Here is a 15135-nt window from a genome sequence, read left to right as displayed (position 1 = left end):
TGTTAGGAATGGCTGTATCGGGTGACAACGTGCCAGCTTTCAGCCCGCTGCACATGTTCCCATCCAACCAGACGAGGCGCCCTTCAGAGAACTGTGAATAAACCGGCAGCCACGTGGCGCGGGGTCGGCTCAGGAATGTGGTACTCGGCCGCACCACCCAGGACAAAGCAAAGTTCTACGAAGCCCTCTGACGTCAGCTCCTGACCTTTACACCTGTGTGTGTGTGCAACACGAGTATGTGAGCCCGCCTCCTCCAAAGGGGCGGGTCACCTTCGGTGACGTCGAACGGTGACGTCAAACGATGACTGGACGAACGTTTCCATTTGCTTGGAATCAAGGGGGGGACCAAGTGCTTATAAGCAGCGTTTGCTGGCTGCTAGTGTGTGCTCGTCATCGGGAGCTGAGTGCTCGTTGTCATGCTCGAGATGTACTAGTGAGCCGTGTGCTCGTAAGCTGTTTGCTGTATGTTAGTCTTGCAGGCTCCATATGGGAGTCATGTTAGACTGTCTATATATGTCTTGTTCAAAATGTTAAAATGTAAATAAATCCTATTCACCGAGTTCCTCTCTACGACCTTCAACTCCTTCAAATGGTGGCAGCGGCGATGTCGTCCGACGACTCCTACATCTGTTCGACAGTGGTAGGATAGTAATTTCAGTGACGTGACGCTGATGTCATATGAGTGTGATGAATGGATGAATCGAGCGACACAGTTTTGTACTGCTTCAAGTGCGTCAATGAGATGTGCTTGATGCGGATTCCAGACTGCAGAACTTGTGGACTTCTTGAACTTGTGACTGTTTTTTATTTTTATTTATTCTTATTTCTTACTTCTTCCCCCCCCCCTTCGCCCTCCCAGAGAAAAGTTCAAGACCACATGCATAAAGTGGAAAACGGCCATGCCCTGGCTGACCTCGATGTGATCAACTTGCCTTCCATGCCCGATTTTGAAATCGTAAGTTAAATATTTGCTGTTTCGGGTTTGCTGTGTCAGTATTTTTTTTTCTTCTTTTTTTCTACAGTAAGATCATAATTGCGTTGTTTTGAAACACAGACCTTGATATAGCAAAGTCAGTGGGACACTAAAGGAAAATATTAAGTTGAGTATTTGTCTATAAGTCTATCATCATTTCCTGTGTGTCAAGATATATAAATTTCTTGCGTAGGAAATTGCCTTCAAAGGTCCCACTGCTGCTTCTAAATTGCCCATACCAAAGCCGAGGACTTGACGTCGTTTTATTCAGATCTATGTACAAAGCATACTGCTGCCCGCCTTGGTTTCTGAGTGGCTGTGGTGTTGGACTGCTAAGCATGAGGTGGTGGGATCTGCAAAAATACCCATGTATGTACTTAGATTTAGATGCGCATTAAAGAACCCCAGTGGTCCAAGTTTCCGGAGTCCCCCACTACGACGTGCCTCATAATCATATTGTGGTTTTGGCGCGTAAAACCGCACAATTTTAATTTAAAGCATCCTGCCTGGTGGGTGGGGGTGTTCAGCTTGCGTGTGTTACTCTACGGCTCTGCTTGTGTTCAGGTTACCGGTTATGGTCACTCGAGCCTCCACGGCTAGAGCTGGCAGGGTGGTCAATTGCCACACATTGCCACCTCAGCTGTTAACACAGAAAAGTGTGGCCACTCGCAGTGGTGGGTCGCGGCCGCTCTCTGCGCATCAGAGGCGCTGACGTCACACATAAGAGGTATCAGTCGACAACAGGTGGCGCCACTTCGATATCCTATTTATGTCATTTTCTTGCTTACGAAAGCTCTGTTTGCATCGTGAATGAAGAATTCATTATTACAGAAGCCTAATTTATAATCTAGGTCAACATAATATTTGCCTTTAGTGTCCTTTAAGCTTAACCTCTACAGCCCCATAAGTACCCAGCTGGGCACATTGCTTTTATCCCTTTTCGCGATTAGCTCAGTTGCAGTTACTCTTAAGTCGCAATTACAGTCTCAAGCATGTGGAACTGTGTTGAAGTTGTTTATGTGCATTACTGGTGTAAGTTTTTGTGAAAGTTCCCGCCAATGCAGCCTAGGCTTTTGTGTCATCACAGACGACAAAACAACACCTTGTAGTCACAGAATTGCTTTTAATCGTTAAACTGTATGAATCAATCAGTCAGTATTAAGTTTAGATTTAGCATGTTTATTGCACTTAGAGCTGTATTGCGAATGGCAGCAAGACACATTGAAGACCTTAAGTGTGGACTCCATGTTTGAACAGTGATAATTATTACTTGCAAACAATGCCTACTACTTTGGAAACCTTTTGTGTGTGTGTGTGTGTGTGTGTGTGTGTGTGTGTGTGCGTGTGTGTGTGTGTGTGTGAGCGCGCGCGCGTGTGCACGCATGCACATGATGCTTCTAACCAGTTCACTGTAAAAAAAAAAGTTGCAGTTTTGCTCGAAAGACGAAGCATCAGTTGCGATAGCAATTTAGTAGATAGCTTTACAAAGTAAGAGTAGTAGCGTTATTGAGCGTATGAACTTATAAACATTCACTTACTGATTAGGTTAACAAGCATGTTGTCACGCGCGCACAATCAAACATGACCACATCTCACTCGATGACCACGCACACTCGCTGTAAAAACGTTGGAGTGAGGAAGAGCAGCGGCGGCAGTAAGCGAATTGACCTTCATGCTGCCTTTTGCTTCGATGCAAACTAAGCGGCGAGAACGTAGCACACACATAGCAATCAGCACCCATGCCATACGCAGCTGCTGAGGCAGAATGCCCCCTCCCTCCCCTTCCCCGGTGCTTCTCCCTCAAAGAAAGATGGCACGCTTTCTCCATGATTCCCCTCGCACACGCAAGATTGAGCAACCATCAGCGGCTCACCCTCGCATACTTTCAATCACACATACATCATATGGCATGCGGCAACGATGCGCCTGGTGTGTCCATATAATTGCTATTGCACTAAAAAGTACTAAACCAAAACCCATTGTGTGACCACACATTAGTGCTGCTAATACTCAGGCATGTTGTTATGTATTTTGTAATGCTTTCTAACACTGAGCACATAATTGATTTTCATGGCTGGTTTAGTTGCAGGTGACTGAAAAGATATACGCAGCATGTTTTACGCATCATTATTTTCATGAATGCTCGGGATGATTGTGGCATACTCAGTGGTGAGCACAACACCTTAAAGGAGGGTATTCGCACCTTGTTGTGGCGCAGATAACTTTGGTGGCATTGTGCTGGCCTTTTGAGATGAAGTGTGCAAACTTGTTGAGCATTGACCACAAGCTGTTTGGGGCAGCACACTCGATTCTTGTACAGACTAGTGTTTGTGTGTTCAGAACTTAAGGTAAAACTTGGGGCAGCCTGTGCTGTTGCGAAAGATGCTTTAAAAAGAGTTTTCCAAATGTGCAGGTGATGCCAAAGACGCCACTACTCTCGCTTCCCAAGCAGCCGGCCCACGTGCCAGCTTACTCGCTAGTGCCAGACATTGCCTCGGCAGCCAGGTAAGGTTTCTTGGGAAGACGTGGCTATTGATTAACCCGTTCTTCGTGGAAAATGACCTGAGCTTGTCAAGCACATGCTTTGAGATTGATAATGGGCCACACTTGTGCTCCACTGCTCTCTCTCTCTCTCTCTCTCTCTCTCTCTCTCTCTCTCTCTCTCTCTCTCTCTCTCTCATTCCCCCTTTTATTTATTTATATTTTTCTTTCTGCAGCATAGGCAATTCTGTGAAGGTTAAAGTCTCTTCTCACTGTTCATAATTGGGGACCCCCCCCCCCCCCAAAAAAAAGTGTCAGATATGAGGGAATAAGTATATGCCATGCAATTCTATGCAACTTTAAGCTTTACCAAGTCTCCCCACTTGGTAATGAAAACTTTTCTTTTATTTATGGGAACAGATTGGTGAAATTTTGCATGCAGGAGGGATTTGTTATGCCGATATCATAATTGAAATTGGTTTTGTGCTATCTATTATAGTTTTCGAGTTACAATAATTGACAGCCTTGTATGGTCATCCCCAAATAAATGCATTTCACATAAGTGTCAGATTTTCATATCACCATGTTCACAAAGGCCCATTCTGTGCAACAAAGCTATTGGTTTATTTTTTAAATGCCGAAGTGGGGATAAATATGTATTTTGAACTTTCCTGCGCACATTGTCTTACTGACTCTTGTAAAAAAATCCATTAGAAATATTTTTATGAGGTGCAGGTAATAATGGACAGCTTTATTGCACTCATCATTGTTACAAGTGCGAAAGACGATGTTTTTCTCTTCATTCGTTGTTAAATGGCACTGGGATGACTGAAAGCAACTGCACACAAAATGAAAGCTGAGAAAACGTAGCTCAAAGTTTTATTTGTTGTAAACACTTAAATATTAACTTTGAGCACCTAAAACGTGCCTGGAATGTAGTCGTTTGCCTGTGAGGGCACATTTTCATTAGTTTTATGTAGCTTTTCGCTTTCTTGCAGCAGTGTCGTGCACCTTTGTTGTCTTCTTGATCATCGTGCCTTCAAAACATCCGCTCTTGTCTCTTGTTGCGGGACCTCTTTATTAGTGAGAGTTGGTGCTGCATTCCGCAGTTGAATACAGTCGCCGACCGTTTATTCGGACCTCACGGGGACTGTGGAAATGTCCGAACAAACAGGTGTCCAAAAAAGCAGATTAAGAAAACAAAAACGAAATCCTTTATTTTCACGCCCTTATTCGGGCTCGGCAGTAGGCTTGAAGAAATCGTGAACGCGCCGTTGCACGCTGTTCCGTTTACGCGCAATCAGATAAGCCTGAATCTCGAAGAGGGTCGTACGGTCACTATAGGCAGCTGAAAGAACAGGCACAGCTTGTACACGCTCCGCATGCGACGGCAGCTTAGCACATGGTGCGTCATCACTGTCCGGTGGTGCAGCAGAAACCTGATGAATGATCTCGCCGTCTTCGAGTTCTGCACATTTCAGTACAGTAGTGTCAGCACCTGTGAAACTGTCAGATGAGACGGTGTCCGGAATCGCAATGCTCGGAAGAACATTTTTGGCGTCAGTAGACAGCACATCGGAAGGCGACAAATCCTTGGCCTCCCGGCACCCGCTTGCGGGCATTCCCCAGCGCAATCTGTGCGGGCACTGTCGGCGCAGTTAGACACTTGACGCTATGTTTCTGTATGCCGCGTTCGATCACCGCAACCTCGACACGGCACACACAGCAAACATCACCGTGCCGTCACGCTGACACCAGTCGCACAAGCAAAAAATGTCGCCTCCTCGCAGCGTCGTGCACGAAGAAACAAATCAGCTGCTGGATTGTCTTGACATGGCTTACTAAGCTGAGACCGGAACTGCTGTAGCAATGGCTGTAGCCACAAACCAGGCAGAAACTATGATTATGAGCAGAGATTTGCAGTAGCACCACTTCGTAGGGCAGCAAGGAGGTTCCGTTCAAAACAAAAATGGCATTCAGCGAGTCAAACCATGCACCGGTCACGGTTGGTGCATGGTGCTTTCGATCGAGTTAGCTCAACGAGTGTCCGAAAAATCAGACGAGAGGTTGCAAGGTGTCCAAGCTTTCGGCAGTTGTTATACATGATGGTCTATGTGGAGAATGGCGGTGCCGTGAAGCAGACCGAATAAACGAGCATATCTGAATTTTTGGAGTCCGAAAAATCACTCGAGGACTGTATTTGATGCGAAAACTTCTGCTCTCACCGAGGTCGCGTTGCCATAACAATCACATGCGGATGCACCGTTACCATCGCTCGCGCACACGCTGTCATTGCAGCCCACAATTGCAACGTTAGCACCGCACACAGACGCGATTTCCCGGTCACCCACGTGCGCCAGTCGTGCGTCGTCGACAAGCTTGGTGGCATCCGCTTCTATGAGTGGTTTCCTCCCTCTTTTCGACTCCTTTTCTGGTCTTCTGTACGCATGGGCCGTTCAGAACTTGATTCCTTTGGGGTTCATCACGGAACATGTGCGTTAAGCTGCCACGATCGTCAGTCACATAGATCGGATCGCGCAGCTCACTGCTGCGCAAATGCGCGCAAGAGAAGTTCGTCAGCAATTCAAATCTACCAACAGCCAACAGGAGCATGTACTGCGCCCAATTGCAATGTCGCATTTGCCATTTTTTCGCTTGGGTTTGATGGTTTATTTTTCAGCTGAGAAATACGTTGCTCCGGCTATCTTTAGCTCCTATCTCTCCTCTTTACAATGGTACCAAGATGGCGGCGCTGCATCAATGGATAGCCGAGCGATCCGCGGCGCCTTCCGAAGCCCGATTTTGTTCGCAATTTTTTATGACAGCACTCTAGGAATGTGCTGTTTTCTTGATTTCTATCGTATGTTTCGTTATATTTCACCACGAGGTAAATAAAGGTCCGTAGATTACAGAAAGAATAAATTGAAAAAATGGAAATTTTGACAATTTGACCACTTCAGTTGCTGCGTCCCCCCTTAAGTCTTAAACTCTGTTGCAAGGTACAATGAAATAATAACGTAGAAAGTGTCACAGATAGGAACTTGTTTATCACTGAAAGCACAGAGTGTAAAGTTCATGCAGCCAGTGCCTCCAGCGCACCAGTTGCACTCCCAACCAAAACATGGTAAGTCACAAACTACGGTAGTATTGCGCAGTGCTAGGAAGGCTGTTAGCCGTGTTATTTTGACGGATCCTCAAAATCTTGCAAAAGTGATTGTATCCTCCTATAAGTGATTGCTCGCGAATGCCATCCCGGAAGCAGAAAGATGCATAAATACCGTATTTACTAGAACCTAGGCAGGCCTCAATTCCGAGCCGACTCCTGGAAGTCCGAAGCCAGGGGGGGGGAAGGGACGTACCTTGAATATAGGCCGAACAAAAAGCGAGGACAGCGTTTGCAAAATGAAAACGGTGCATTTACAGAAAATTAACATGCCATGCTCGTGCTACGTCGTCATTGCTGCTGTGGTCCGGTAAATGCCATCCTCGTTGCGGCGCATGCAAAAAACATCTCCCGTTGGCCCCCTCCAACGACGGACATTTTTTTCGTCTATGCCGAAGTCCTGCCCGGCTTGAACATTTGGCAATGCCTCTGCGAATAGCACAACTTTTCATTTAATTGTGGCACTGTAGTAGAGCATCGTTTGATTGATGCCATTACAATAACGCCAGGCCGCATACTGATACGACACAGCTCAAAATGGCGACATTGCTGCTACACTTCATTTGGCTACTGGTGCAGCGAGTAGCTGCTACACTGACTTTTGTTGATGGTGCTAGGCATGCTCCATATTTATCAATGTTAATTAAAAACTGCCGCGTTCTTTTTTAAATCGTCGAATCTAAGCCGACACTAGAATTCGGTATATGATTATTTGAAAAAAAAAAAAACTATGTGCTCAGATTAGAATAAATATGGTATGTGATTTGATGCAGCCTTATGTCCACAACTTGTTGTAAACTATGAAGTGGTTGCTCCATATAAAGTGCCGAAAATCAAAAACAACTGTTGAAGTAGTACTGAGACTCTGGGCTACTTGGCACATAGTTATAGTTAGGTGTGTGCGAATACAGTCGACTCTCGTTGCAACGGACGCTGATAATCTGACCTAAAATGTCTGTTTTGTCCGAAGTTCGTAATATCCAAAATGCCTCGCTTTTGAAACTTTAGTAGTGATGTGTAACAATGTTATTGCAAAAAATGAGTGAGGAACGTCCAAAGTAAAAAAACAAACAAAGAAGTAGCAGTTTCGCCCGGAAGGCGAAGCATTGATTGCGTTAGAAAATTAGTAGACAGATTTGGCGAAGTAAGGATAGTAGTTTTATCGTCCATATAAAGTTGTAGACATTAGCTTGCTGACTAAATTAACAATGACATAATATGTAAGTGCAACTTAACGAGGACGTAGGAAGAAACATGCACACAGAGACAGCGCTTGAAAGGATAAAAAAATGGCATCCATCCGAACTGTAGCATGGAGCTACAAAGGAAACCCGTTTCTCAGAAATTAACCCTGGCAGTTGAAAAATTGGTCCTTGTCTGGGCTGCCAATGCGTAGCATGGTGCAATGAAGGTGTGCTGGTGTGGCAAAAATGTGCGACACACAGGCGGTTGCGATGGCTCGCATTTTATTTTTATTTTTTTTAATAACTTCCTCAAGCAGGAATCTAGTATTCTCTATTCTTTCTGTGCACACACTGAGTAGTCAGATTTAATTATCACTAGTAGTGTGCCATGGAAGCATTGTGGTAGGCGGTTTATTTTGCCTTGGAACGCATACAGAATTGACGGTGCATTGGTTGGTCATCGTTAAATCAAGCCGATATAGTCTTAAGTGGGTTCAGCTGTATTTACTGTCCCAGGTTTTGCTGGTGTTTATGTGCTGCGTCCTTCTTCCTAATCAGTGCCGCATCAGTAGGATTTTAGGAATAATTAAACTCTCGGCTGGCAAGTACAGTTGCCGACAGATATTTCGGGCTCTAAAAATTCGGGCTCAATAGATATTCCATACTTCATAAATGCACCATCAGGGTTCCCGTAGAGGTAATGAATTTTTGTGACCGATTTTTCAAACAAATTTGGGCCCCGAAGTTCAATTTTGTGGACTAAATTGTTTTTTCCAAGCCACTCGACGTGATCTTGGAGGTAGCCATGTAGGAGTTTCTGCCAGCTTGGCCAGGCTTGGCTTCCAGTGGCCCGCTCCATGGCCTCCAAGATTGGGAGGTGCACCTTATGAACATGCAATCAGTAGAGATTGCGCACCATCTTTCTCTCTCGGAGATAATCGCCCACTCTTCCTTAGCTGAAAACATTCTCCTGCGAAGGCACACTTTCTTTTTTCTTTCTTTTTCTCTTTGTTTTATTGGGGGGGGGGGCGCTGTCGTCCTAATCACTTAATGTAAGATCAGTTTTCTTTTTTTTAATTACCGTAAAAACCGGACTACAGGTCGGTCCGGAATATAGGTCGACCCCCCAACTAACCAATCCTAAAAATGAAAAAAATATTTTTCAATGGCAAAAGTACTGAAAGACACCCTTACCTTGAAACAAATGCGACTCAGCCGGTTGCACAATGGTGACAGTATTTTAATGCTGCTCGCATGTGCACCTGGCTAAGTTCTTAACAGCATCGCGTGACCATCGACCTGTGTGCTTGTCAGCGCCTTATCAACGGCGCTGAGCGGTGAAACAAACGAGATACGCGCATGTGTACACATGCGCTTACTTTCGCTATTTCGCCGCTCTGTGCCGTGATGATAAGGTGCTGACAAACACGCAGGTCGATGGTCGCGCGATGCTGTTAAAAATTTGCCGGGTGTGCAGTACACAGAAGGACACAAAGTGCGCAAGCGCTACTCCGAATTGGAGTCATCTGAACTAGAGTCCGATGACGAGTGCTTCTCGCTGCCCACGTCCCATAGAGCATCGTCCTCTGTGCCGTCCAGTGTGTTGCTTATGCAGCATTTTCTGAAAGACTTGCGCACCATCTCTTCGGGGAGAGATTTCCACGCCGACAACACCCAGCCAAACAGTCGCAAGCGGTGGACGTCGCAGGTGGCCGGTGGGGGTAGTCGGGTTATCGCCCAGCATCCATTCATTATAGAGTTCACGCACTCTATCTTTAAACGGCTCATTTAGCACAATGTCTAGTGGCTGCAGCACAGATGTCAGTCCACCAGGAATGACCACGAGGTCCGTCTTGCCGTCGCACAGCGCCCGCTTTACATTGGCTGTGAGGTGGCCTCGAAATGAGTCCAGAACGAGCATGTTCGCTCGCTCAAAGAGAGCACCAGGTCGCCGCTTCCAGACGAGCCGGACCCACTCCAGCATCAACGATTCGTTCATAAAACCGTTTTCATTAACCCGGACGATGACGTCGCGTGGGAATTCCTCTTTCGTTAATGTTTTTCTTTTGAATATGATGAAAGGGGGCAGTTCTTCCCATCAGCTGTACATACGAGCATCACAGTGAACCGCGAGTGCTCGTTGCCCGTTGTTAGAAGCTTGATTTGCTTGGCTCCTTTCTCGGAAACAGTCCGGCTTGAGGGCATATCGAACCACACTGGCGTTTCGTCAGCGTTTCCGATCTGTCCTATCATGTAGTCGCGTTGCTGCCGAAGCACAATTACATATCGCTGAAACTCTATTAGCTTGTCCTCGAATTCTTCGGACAGTTTCTGGCACACAGAAGTATGGCGCCGTAGTGCAAAGCCCTTCCTCTTCATGAATCGCCGCACCCAGGATGGCGAGCCCTTGAATTGCGCCCTCGTCAGTCCAGAGGCGCGCGCGATCTCTACCGCTTTAAAACGGATGGATTCAGCAGTCACAGGCAGCGATCTTACATGAAGCTCCCGAACGAAATCCGCAACCTTGTTTTCTAGTTCTGGATACACTGCAGTCCGCCCACGAAATGAAGTTTTTTTTTGGTTGCTGCAAGCAACCAAAAGCTGCTTCTGCTTCCGCCTGTACCGAATGCTTTTTTCAAGCACTCCAAAGCGCTGTGCCGCCAGGTTGCCGTTACCTTCTGCGTACTCGATCGCCTTTTTTTTTTTTTTAAGGTGACGGTGAATTGCCGTCGACTTCCGCTCATTTTTAAACAAAATGTGAAACAATGCAAACGCAAACTGACGGTGCTACATTGTTGCCACGCCACGCCCTGCTGCTGCTGATGGCAATGGTGGCTGTTTACTTCATCCACCCATTGTTGCAAGACTTCCGTAGTTTTTCCGCCAATGTCCGGTATAAAAGCCCAGGGTCAACTTTTTGCGATGGTTTTTTGAAAAAAAGTTTGACCTATATTCCGGTTTTTACGGTATCAGTGGTTGTTTTGCACGAGGTATTGTCCATACAGCAGGTGTGTCTCAGAGACATCACATCTTTGTGTGTATTGGTGTGGCTTCACATTTGTGTGATCCACACAACCTCCTGCATCTTTGCGAGAGTTACGTGGTGCAAAGTAACGTAACTAATTTCTTCGGTCACCATGGTGATATCTGATGTCTGATGATACTGTATATTAGATTTTTTTTTTTTTTTAGCCACTCTGTACCTAATAAATTTTATTTTTAGGGGGTATGGGTAATGAAGTTTTTCAGACTATTTTTCTGTCCCCAGTAGGTTTGAAAAATCGCTCTGCAAATGTTATGTGCATAATCGGTGGGGTTTTTTTTCTTTTTTTTTTTCTTTTTTTAAAAATCTGCTGCAGGCCTAAGGTGCCCAGCTTCCAGACCCCAGGCCCCCTCTTTTCTCAACCACCTGGCATTATGCAGCCTCTTGCTTCATTGCCCACAGCCATGTCCACCCTGACAGAGGTGCCAACAGTAGCCAGGGCGATGCCCATCACTGCAACAACCAGGGCCCTGCTCAATACTGCAGCCCCCAAGCCTGCCCACACTGGCGTGGCCCCTCCTCCAGGCCTTGGCCCACGCCTTCTTGGTACGCAGCTTATTCTGCCATCGTCTGCTTTTTGCTGTTCTTTATTGAATGGGATCCAGGAGTTCTGGAACATCCTACGTGACCATATTCTAAATGGTTGTAGTGCGAGTGCTGCAACAACGCACACAAAAGTCATGCAGCATAAAGCACAAGCCTAATTAGCACTGTGTGGCATTTTGTGTACCATGTAGTTGTGCAAGCGCTACAAACCAATAAGAGTATTTTACGAGGAACCCATGTAGCTGTCCTCAATGTGTAACGAGTACAACTCGTAGCACAACCTTTTCATGGTCATCCAGGTCAGATACCATCAGAACTTTGTTTAACGAAATCATGTCTAGCATGAAAATACGTACACTAGATCCAATATTCACTAAAAGTTTATAATGGCGAGAAATACCCTTAGAACCTTGTTCATATGTTCTGACAAAAAAAAAACGCGAAAAAATTTATTGAGAAAACATACGATCCGAAGTAAGCAAAAAAAAAATTTGACTGACTTGGCTGTTGTTAACATATGTGTAATGCGAAGCAACGTGCATCGAGCTCGTGATGCTTCGGCAGCTCGAGACACGTTTTTTTGTTTTCCTATTGCGTGGTGTTTTAAGAGGGCAACAAGAAACCAAAATGAAATCAAACTGGTGGCCGACGCCAGATGTCACTGAAGCGAAACGTGATGCCACCATCGCACTGCCTGCGGCAGGGAATGACGGTGCGTTTGGATTATCACCTACTAAAAGCTTGCCGTACGCTGCCAATGGCACTACGCACCACGCATTGTAAAACAGATAGGTGAAGATGCTTATCACAATAGGTTTTGTGATCATAGCTGTGAATGTGGCGTGCAACAACCCAGGTGGAGATTCGCTAGTACTGGAATAAGAAACTGTGTGCACCATTGTTTCCACGTAAAATGGACGGCTATACACTGCTCTCAATTGTGCGCGTCTCGGGCCTTTTCTTGTTCACACGGGATGTAGCGGCCGGAAAACGTATACGATTGCAGTCTGCAGCAGGGAACAGCGGCACATTTTGGTTTTTGCCTAATAAAAGCATGCGCTATGCTTCCAACGGCATCACACGCTGTGAAACAGATAGGCAAAGATGGTTATCACAATAGGATTGGTTATGATAGCTGTGAATGCTGCGTGTGACGACCCTGGAGGAGATGTGCTGGTGCCAAAATGAGAAACTGAGTGCGTGCCAGCGTTTTCACGTGAGACGGGCAGGCGAGTATATCGGTGGAGCTGTTGCGGCAGGCAGCTGTATACTGTCCGAGATGGCGTGCACCTTGCGCATTTTCTTGTTTACATAGGATCTAGCGGCCAGAAATCTTATCATATGATCGTGGTTTGGCAGCGTATTGAACGTTGGTGCCAAAAAATAGTGTTTCCCGAAAATGTATGAACTGGTAAAAAATTGGCATAACTCGTTCGTTCATTTATTTGTGTTCTCGATTGTGAATGTTGGTGCCGGGAAAACATACGTAATAGGAATGTATCAATGAGGTTCTGTAATTTGTACAGTAAAACCTCGTTAATATGTAGACTAGCTGAGTGTTTTGGTGAATGGGCGGAGGCGTAAACTAAAGCCCGTCCATACTTTATGCTTTAGCATAAACGTGAGCAACCTGTATATTTCGCTTAACCAGCGAAATATAGAGCTGCTACTTGTGTAACCACCTGTAAAACATTTGAAACATTTAAAAAGATGGGTTCACGATTGTGCTGCTGCTGAAAACATACACCAGCAGCAAAGTAGAATACACTTGGTTACTGCTACATTAGCCCTGTGCTTGTCTTGTTGAGCTCTGTGCCACCAGGTGGCTGCACCCTGCAGACCACTCATGTTTGCACCCCTCCGCCCATCCAGCAAAACACCCAATCTGCATGCGTCTATTAGAAATGGTAAAACTGTCTGTTGTGCTGCTGATTCTCTGGTATGAAGTGACATCCGGCATGCTGGTGCTGATGGGTTACCGACAGCCCGATGCGCTTCAGCCATTCCACTCTCATGTTGTCTTGCAGAGGGACGCAATGTCACAGCTTGACATGTCGCCAATTGCTAAATTTGCAGCCCACAACGTGTCATGGTCAATCCATGGTGCCTGTGAAAAGAAAGCTCGAGACCATCACTGACCTAGCAGCTCGCACCAACACAGGAGAATGTTGTAACACTAGCTGTGTGCCGGAAGGGCTTGAGTGTAGTAATAAATTGTTGCATATTCTCTTCTTGTTACTTGTTTTAAAGAAAGAAGTCAACCAACATTACAGCTATTACAAACAACATTTGTTCACCATAAAGTTGGAAAAATGATCGATGACAACACTTGAGTAGCCAGTCGGATAGCTCACCGGAGTGATGTCAGTTGTGAGAGGTCGGTGTAAAGTCAAAGGAGTAATGCCGCTGCGATCTGATGCACATATTTGAAACCTTATAGTAAATTATTCGCTTTACCTGGAGTGCATAAATGTGTCACTTAACCCTTTGAGGGTCGAATTATTTTGAAGAAAACTTTCCCAGGTGGTCAAATTACTTTATTGCGGATCTTGAATGTACGAGATGTATAAAGTCGGGAATAAATAATAAAAAAAAATTTAGAAACAGTATTTTGGTGTCGGCATCACTCAGAACTGCAAAATGTTAAATAGTATTTCAGAGTGTGGTACTCCTTGAAACACGAGTCTCCGCACAGCCGCAGAGAGCGAGAATACCTCATGAGCAGCGGTGATAAACGAGCTTAGAGCAGTGCCAATCAAGATAGAAATCAACTTCCGCCGCCCCTGCGCTAGCGTGCCGACAAAGATAAAAATTGCGTTTCAGGCGCCTCCGTTGCGGCGGAACTGAAACCGCGAAAGCGCGTTGCCGCTGAGAGTGAGAATACCTCGCGAGCGGCGATTATAAACTAGCTAAGAGCAGCGCCAATCAAGATAGAAATCAACTTCCACCGCATCCGCAAGAGAGTGCCGACAAAGAGAGAAATGACGTTTCGCGCGCCTCCGTTGCAATCACGCGGCGAAACCGAAACCGCAAAAGGGGTTTTGCCGCACTCTGCGCGACGCGCTGAAGCTAGAAGTCAGTTCTGTTTATCTCCCCAAGAAGGTAGCGCAAATTTCAAACGCTTCTTGTAAGTCCTAAGAGGTGGCAGCACCTCCCAGTGAGCGTGTATCGTCATTATGGCGCGAAATTTAAAGCGGAGGATCGAAACCGTACCCGTACGGCGAAGACCTTGCGGGACAGAAAACCACCGCCGTACATGTACGGCTAAAACCGTCAAAGGGTTAATGATCGAAAAGGTCTACCCTAACAACCCAGTACATTTGCAAAAAATTGTCAGAATCATTGAGGGTCCCTTAGCAGTAATTTAGGGATAGTTAGCTCTGTGGGAAAGCCTGTTGGCGGACTTCTGCATATCGTCCATTGCAGCCCTAACAGCGGCACATTCTTTTTTGGTGACACCTAGGTGACAGCAAACACATAGAAGCCAAGTTATCTGCTGCCGAAAATGTTGATTTTCAGCCTGAGGTCTGAAGCAAAAATGGCAGCTCATCATCAGGGGTTGTCGTATTAGTAGATTATAATGAATGCCTTTTTTTCTAAGCAGTCTGTGAATTGCCTGTGTGTGACAAATCCAATGGAAAACAGAAATTGCCTTGATCGCGCTAGCAATGACCTACTGTTGAAGCCAGCATCATTGCCATTGTCATCGCAAGGCGGTGGCCAAGCAAGTTTTCATGTAAGATGG

At 45.8% G+C, this 15135-nt stretch overlaps 1 protein-coding gene across 7 annotated transcripts in view; it reads left to right on the top strand.

Moving 5' to 3' along the window:
- LOC139059068 (E3 ubiquitin-protein ligase TTC3-like) overlaps positions 1–15135 on the top strand; it is a 181445-nt gene that overhangs the window by 139976 nt on the left and 26334 nt on the right. For all 7 annotated transcript variants that reach the window (XM_070536921.1, XM_070536920.1, XM_070536916.1 and 4 more), the window contains 3 exons: positions 860–955; positions 3387–3478; positions 11161–11390. In XM_070536921.1, coding sequence (XP_070393022.1) covers positions 860–955; positions 3387–3478; positions 11161–11390 — 418 coding nt within the window. The remainder of the gene's footprint in view (positions 1–859; positions 956–3386; positions 3479–11160; positions 11391–15135) is intronic.

The sequence above is a fragment of the Dermacentor albipictus genome, chromosome 4 (assembly GCF_038994185.2).
Source record: "Dermacentor albipictus isolate Rhodes 1998 colony chromosome 4, USDA_Dalb.pri_finalv2, whole genome shotgun sequence".
NCBI lineage: Eukaryota > Metazoa > Arthropoda > Arachnida > Ixodida > Ixodidae > Dermacentor > Dermacentor albipictus.
Note: the sequence above shows the minus strand (reverse complement) of the source record. Positions and strands in the feature narration are given on the sequence as shown.